General features: G+C 38.5%; 1 protein-coding gene across 4 annotated transcripts in view; it reads right to left on the minus strand.

The window, feature by feature from the left end:
* NEBL (nebulette) overlaps window positions 1-7,906 on the minus strand; it is a 119,326-nt gene that overhangs the window by 90,202 nt on the left and 21,218 nt on the right. For all 4 annotated transcript variants that reach the window (XM_010859903.1, XM_010859900.1, XM_010859901.1 and 1 more), the window contains exon 6: window positions 339-440. In XM_010859903.1, the coding sequence (XP_010858205.1) occupies window positions 339-440 (102 nt within the window). The remainder of the gene's footprint in view (window positions 1-338; window positions 441-7,906) is intronic.

The following is a 7,906-nucleotide window of genomic DNA, read 5'->3' on the forward strand; positions in this document are numbered from 1 at the left end:
AGTTCTTTGGGACAAGATGACAGATAATTATGGAACCAGATGAATGACAAACTTGACTCTCAGGCTGAAACACGTGAATGTTATCTTAGGCCTGAGTAGTTTTTTTTTTTTTTTTTTTAAGTATTACAACACAAGCCATAGTCAAGTCAAGTTTGATCAATTTCTGCACATATCCAAATAATTTACACAAAGAGATAATTCAGATAAAAAATTGAGATGTCATTAATTCAGATTGATAAATTTCACTAATTAAATTAACCACCCAACTACCAAAGCCATGCTTTGTCTTCCACCAAAATAAGAAATCAATTCTGCTCAAAATAAGAAAGAGAGATTACATCGCTTATGATCTTGGAGATCTGTGTCGCCATCTTGATGTCTGGTCTGTCAAGCTCTGCATTATACATGTGGGTGTCCTGTACATCTTTTCTATAAAAAATCTGATGGAAGAGACAGTTTTGATCGAAAAAAAAGAAAAAGGAAGTGAGTAATGTCATACAGCTGCTAGCTTTAATGTCCCTAATGTAATTTATCCTCACCATAATCATCTAAGAAAGTCACTGATCATAACTTTTAAAAAATTTTTATTATGTGCAACATTTATTTGGATAACTATATTCTCTTTTTACTATACCAATGACTCATTGACATTATTGTATATGAACTGAATTCATACAACATAAAAAATATAATTCCAAGACCATAGCACAAAACCAAGCTTATAGGATTTTACATACGCTACCCTTATAAGCATGTCATTATGGATAAATGTATATAGGCATGATCACATATAGAGTGTCCTCAATCAAAGTCATTAACTTGTTGATCACACAGTCTTGAGTCCCAATGGATACAGGATAAGCCCCAGTACACAAATACAGAAAGTCATTTCCTGGGGTGAGGGTGTGTGAAACTCTGGAACTCTGCCTTGCACACTCCCAACCACACTTTTCTCGTCCTTTCCTGATTGGACTCTTCAAATGCCCCTATCTGGGAGGCCTAGTGATGGGTGCTAATAGTTTTATTCCAGTAAACATCATTGCAATGACTTGATCCTCCAATAACAAAAGGATTCACATTAAGAAATAGCCATCAAAAAAAAAAAAAGAAAGAAAGAAATAGCTGTCTTCTGAATGCACATTAGATACAATCAAACCAAAGTATAGAAAACAGAGATTTAAAGAGAAATATACAAACGTTGCCAAATATCCTTCAGGTAACAGTTGTCATTCAGAATAACTTGACTGACAGATGGGAGGAGAGACCAGAAGCCAACTCATACAACCCCTAATGGGAAACATCTCCCTGTCTACCTGCTTCTCTATTTCCTGAGACCAGTCATGAACTGAAAAGATGAAGCTCTATTTGGCAAATTCACCAGTGGGTGGGCTGGTCAACTTGTCCATTACATTAGATTTTATTACATTTATAATGCAAGGCATGTAGTAATGGTCATTTTCAAAATCTGTCTTCACTTTTTCAAGACATAAAAGGTAGAACACAGAAATGTACAACTGAACATTTATAAAGAATGCACAATTAATTGCATTTGTACAAAACAGGTGTTTCTTTTTCTTTTCTCTTTTTCTTTTGGCTGCACTGTGCAGCTTGTGGGATCTTGGGATCTTGGTTCCCAGACCAGGGATTGAACCCACTCCTTTGGCAGTGAAAGCTTGGAGTCCTAAGGAATTCCCACAAATTTCCCAAAACATAATTCTTTTTTTTTTTTTTAATTTTTGGCTGCATCACACAGTTTGCTGGGTCTTGGCTCCCTGACCAGGGAATGAACCCTCCTGCAGTGGAAGCATAGAGTCTTAACCACTGGACCTCTAGGAAATTCCTCAAAATAAGTCTTCTAATGTTGCCTGCAAACTTTCTGCAGTAGCATCGTCTAGAGTACTTATTAAAAATTTAGATTCCTGAGGTCCATCCTCAATCCTCTGTAATATAATTTTGCTAAATGGGGCCCAAAAATCTGCATTTTAATGAATTCCCCAGTTGACCACTAAAAATCAGTGTTCTAGATAATAGTAATGTATCTTGTTATCGTCCTTTCAATCCTACAGTGTTAAAAAAAATGTACTTTTTTACTTCTTTAAACAATAATATCAAGTATAAGGAATGATAATGTGTTAACACTTTCATAGGCTCCCTAATGCATTATATTATTTTATTTCAATGAAGCATGTATATACACTTCTATTTAAGATCTTGCATTGGCTTCACCATCGACTAAACTATGTTTATAATCATGAACCTGTCTGACAAGTGAACACAGCTTAAATATAATTAGCATAATTTTGGCAAGAACATCTGTTTTCTTCACTGCTTCTATTTTCAAAGGCTTAGCAAGCAATTTTAAGTCAGTTTTGTGTGCACAGGTAGCAAAAGATATAAGCTGAAAACTGAGTTATTTGGTTGGGTAAATTTAAAATCTTCAGGGATTTAAAATAAGCCAATTTTGATTGGTTTCAAAAAGCAACACACTCATCTACAAATGATGGCCAATCAACCTCAGGCTGCCCAGAGTTAAACACAAGCTGTGTAAACAAAAACGGACTCTCAGGTGAAAACAAACCACAATTACTACCCACCTACAAGACTGTTTCTAAGTTACTACATTCAGATGAAAGCCATAGCGGGGAATGTCTTTTTGTTTACAAAAGAATGAGTGTAAAAATGGAAACCCTTACTTTTTGAAAAGAGCTGCAACCTCTCAGATATCTATGCTTTCCATGGGTTTCCTAATTATATGCTGTTCAGCCTAATGACTGCGTGGAGAGAGGTGAACAGCACAAAGGCAGCAGGACTGGGGCAATGAATGGGGCCCCATCATCCATGTAAATTGCAAATTAGAGGCCGGCATATGTGACTCAAAACAAATATTAAGATTGACATGAGCTGCACATTCAAACTAGCAGATACCATGGAGCCACACAGGAGAAAAGCCCAGGGGCCTGGTCACTACAGATCTCCCAGGATATCAGGCTTGGGGATACTCCCCAGGAACAGGGGCTGATGCTGAGGCACACAGAGCCACAGGCTCCTGCTCTGTGCTCCCTGCAAGGATGTCTGAACACGGGTGGTATAGAGACAATGTGGCCTGAGCAGACTACTCACCTTCCTCCACCTCACCTGTGACTTAGGGCTGAGGGAAACTCATCTGACATTTCTCAAACGTCTGCACAATGTATTTTCTCCCTTCTTCAGCCCATCCAAACCAGGAAAGAATAAAGCTGTTATGCAGCAGAATATGTGTGTGTGTGTTTGTGTGTGTATATCAGAATATATATATATATTCAGTTTTATATAAAATATATATGTATATACATATATTTTATATAGAATATACATGTATATATATATTCATATGTGTGTGTGTATATATATATATTCTGAATAATCCCAAACTAAATGCAGCGTTTTCTGAATAATCAAACCTTAAATGCTCACTGAATTCTCCAGCAGTCTTCTCATGGCAAGATGGTGTTCTATATAAAACTGCTTTGAATAAGAAGAAAGATAGGGGTTCCTAAAAGTCATCAACCCAGGACAGGTGCAGGCCTGAGGGCCCATGATTTATTTTACCTCGTTTTACTTAATGTTTTGTTCCCTATCATGTCCTCAGAGGACAAGAGAGAATGAAAAACATGGCAGAGGGAGGAGCAATGAAAGGGGAAGGGGCAAAGAGGGAAGAGGAAGAAGATGGGAAGAAGAGGAGAGGAGGAGGAGAAATAAGAAGTCATTTTAGGCAGTTTATGATGTGAGTGAGTGAAAGTCGCTCAGTCATGTCTGACTCTTTGTGACCCCCTGGTCTACACGGTCCATAGAATTCTCCAGGCCAGAATTCTGGAATGGATAGCCTTTCCCTTCTCCAAGGGATCTCCCCAACCCGGGGATGGAACCCAGGTCTCCCGCATTGCAGGCAGATTCTTTACCAGCTGAGCCACAGGGAAGCCCTGTTTATTAGGCACCAGGTACATATTAAGGACTTCACATTCACTGCCTCACTCACACGTTTCTTAAATGAATGACTCATAAGGATTTATATTCATTAAACCCAAGTTGCCTTTATTACTCTTCTATTTCAAATTTTTTCTTAATTTAAGCTAGTTATTCTCACTAATGAACATTAGACTAATTTTAATAAGTTCCACAAAGGAAATAAATGGACTTTTAATGAACACTGCACTAACCAACCAAATGATTTTAGGGAAAACTATATCTCAACAATATCTTAGTCTGTTCCCAGGAGGAAAATGTATATTTCTCCATTTCTTTAAATCTCTTATTATAGCTTTCAATGAAGTTTCATCCTTATCGTCTATAGGTCCTATACAGGTTAAAACACAACAATTATGACAATAACACATTTATACATTTATTTTGTACTCAAAATAAACTGCTACATATTTTGGCAGTATGTAATCTTTTCAAAAAGACCAACTATGGTTTCTTCCTCAGGAGCACTTAGAATTATTACTTTATGTGCTTGATCTCTCTTTCTTGCCTTTTTTTTTCCCTCAGTGAATTTACTTCTTTGCCCATTTCCATGAATCTGTATCATTTTCGTAAATTACTCCTTTGTCCCTTTGTAGTGGACATGTGTTCTTTTTTTTTTTAATCCACCTTTTGTTGTTGTTTTAGTCACTAAGTCATGTCCAACACTTTGTGACTGCATGGGCTGTAGCCCACTGGTCTCCTCAGTCCATGGAACTTCCCCAGGCAAGAATCCTGGAGTGGGTTACCAGTTCCTTCTCCAGGGGACCTTTCTGCCTAAGGAATCAGACCCTCATCTCCTGCATTGCAGGTGAATTCATTACCACTGGGAAACCCAAAAATCTTCCAGGTACTTTTTATTTGGAAACTGCCCCTCCCTTGCTCCCTCCATGTGATTTGGTGAGGCGATCAGAAGCAGCCTTCCTTTCTGGTGACAGGAGTGGCCACGTGACAGGCTATCCAATCAGATACTCCAACCCTTTGGAAATTATGATTAAATAGAGAGCAGACACATAAACAAGCAAGGTCAGAGTCGTTGATGGATCTGAGGCTGGGGGAGAAATAACTGCTATCCTTTCCTCTGGGATTGGCCACAGTGAAGATGATTTAGTTTTGGAAATACCAGCCTTGAGACCAACTAGACAGATTTGATCTGCAAATGAAGTCATGGAGAAGGAAGAAGAGCCAAGAGATATGGAAAGAAGGGGGTCCTCGTGACACTGTGGAGCCTCTGGAGCCAGTTATGTCTGAAGGTAGCTTTACGCAAACCAATAAATTCTCATTTTTCACTTGAGCTAACATGAGATGGATTTCTGTTACTGAATCTACAAACTCCAAATGTAGCCTCCATTTCATATGTTTCTCTGCAATGTCAAATCTATTCTTTATTGCCTCCAATAGAGATTTTAATTCTATCACCTGAAGCTAATACAATATTGATAAATAAATTATAGTTAAATTTTTAAAAATTTTAATTCTATCGAAATCTGTCATGGAATTTCTTCCTTATATTACCATGTTCACTTTCACTCTCAGCTTGCATTTTCATCTCATTTTATTGTCTTTTAATCTCGGTTTATTCCCCCCTAATAATCTTTCTACTTTTGTTTCATCAGGCCATATCTTTTGCATGTTCCTTACATTCATGCAGGGTATGTGCCAGGTACTGTAGTTCTGCACACTTTAAACACATGAATTTAGTAAATCTTCACCCCACCATTATTGTGCCAGCCTGTCCTCAACTCAGCTCCATCAACACTCCCTCCCAAGGCTGGAACTAGTTATCCAGAAGAATCTTCTTTCTTGTACCATTCTTGGTTGGACTTGGCCAATAAGAGAAACTTTCAATTAGATATTGAAAATGAAGTGAACTGGATGCCTTTATTATCCATGTACAGCCAGACTGAGCACTGAGCAAAGGACTCCCAGTGACTCTGCAGCAAGCTTTTCATGTTTTGACAACAGTGATCTGAGATTCTTCAATAGGTGACTTCATAAACTAGAAAAAAGCCAAACCTCCACCATGATGATCCTTAGTGAAATGTAATTACTTGGAGATGTGAAGATTAAGAACTGAGGGATGGCAGGCAGCATGGAAGCCACAGACAGACACCTGTGGAGCCAAGGGCAATGTGAGCAGATAGAGTAAAAGAAATCAGAACCAACTGGCCCCAAACTTATTCATTCCCTTTACTACTCTGGTGAAAGTTAAAACGATTCTTGGTGAGAAGAAACTGCTGGATAGGATAGGTTTGTAGGATAGAAGTGAATAGTATGATCTGTATTTAGTCATAATCTCAAAACACCAGTTTAGTCATCCTCAAGAAATTCTTTTGTCATAAACTTTCACATTAGAGAAGCTCTCCAAGGTCATTAAGTAGGCACATGCACTGGAAATTATATCTTAATAAGGCTTATTTCTGTTTAGGTATGTTGCATGTAAAAGACTATTAAATAATTAAGTCCTAAACATTATTTTTAAAAGAAAATATAAGTCTCTGAAATATAAGTAAACAGAGGATCTGATATTCATCAGAAAACACATTTTTTTCAATTTTCTAAATGATAGAGCTTTATCATTATTTGCAGTATTATCATTGTTGATAAAAGCATTTTAGAGATGACAAAAATTTCCATGTTTATGATTAATTTTATCACCACCACAATCTTATGAAGAAAGCAGAATAGATATTATTAACTATTCTGCCTTCAGTTCAGTTCAGTCACTCAGTCGTGTCTGACTCTTTGCGACCCCATGAACCGCAGCACGCCAGGCCTCCTTGTTCATCACCAACTCCCGGCGTTCACTCAGACTCACGTCCATCGAGTCAGTGATGCCATCCAGTCATCTCATCCTCTGTCATCTCCTTCTCCTCCTGCCCTCAATCTTTCCCAGCATCAGGGTCTTTTCAAGTGAGTCAGCTCTCCACATCAGGTGGCCAAAGTATTGGAGTTTCAGCTTTACTATCAGTCCCTCCAATGAACACCCAGGACTGATCTCCTTTAGGATGGACTGGTTGGATCTCCTTGCAGTCCAAGGGACTCTCGAGAGTCTTCTCCAACACACCACCATTCAAAAGCATCAATTCTTCAGCACTCAGCCTTCTTCATAGTCCAACTCTCACATCCATACATGACCACTGGAAAAACCATAGCCTTGACCAGATGGACCTTAGTTGGCATAGTAATGTCTCTACTTTTTAATATGCTGTCTAGGTTGGTCATAACTTTCCTTCCAAGGAGTAAGCGTCTTTTAATTTCATGGCTGCAATCACCATCTGCAGTGATTTTGGAGCCCCCAAAAATAAACTCTGTCACTGTGTCCACTGTTTCCCCATCTATTTGCCATGAAGTGATGGGATCAGATGCCATGATCTTCATTTTCTGAATGTTGAGCTTTAAGCCAACTTTTTCACTCTCCTCTTTCACTTTCATCAAGAGGCTCTTTAGTTCTTCATCACTTTCTGTCATAAGGGTGGTGTCATCTGCATATCTGAGGTTATTGATATTTACCCTGGCAATCTTGATTCCAGCTTGTGCTTCTTCCAGCCCAGCGTTTCTCATGATGTACTCTGCATATAAGTTAAATAAGCAGGGTGACAATATACAGCCTTGACGTACTCCTTTTCCTATTTGGAACCAGTCTGTTGTTCCATGTCCAGTTCTAACTGTTTCTTCTTGACATGTATACAGGTTTCTCAGCAGGCAGGTCAGGTGGTCTGGTATTCCCATCTCTTTCAGAATTTTCCACAGTTTATTGTGATCCACACAGTCAAAGGCTTTGGCATAGTCAATAAAGCAGAAAGAGATGTTTTTCTGGAACTCTCTTCCTTTTTCCATGATCCAGTGGATGTTGGCAATTTGATCTCTGGTTCCTCTGCCTTTTCTAAAACCAGCTTGAACATCT

This window comes from Bison bison, unplaced genomic scaffold (assembly GCF_000754665.1).
Source record: "Bison bison bison isolate TAMUID 2011002044 unplaced genomic scaffold, Bison_UMD1.0 scf7180017864461, whole genome shotgun sequence".
In the NCBI taxonomy this organism is placed as follows: domain Eukaryota; kingdom Metazoa; phylum Chordata; class Mammalia; order Artiodactyla; family Bovidae; genus Bison; species Bison bison.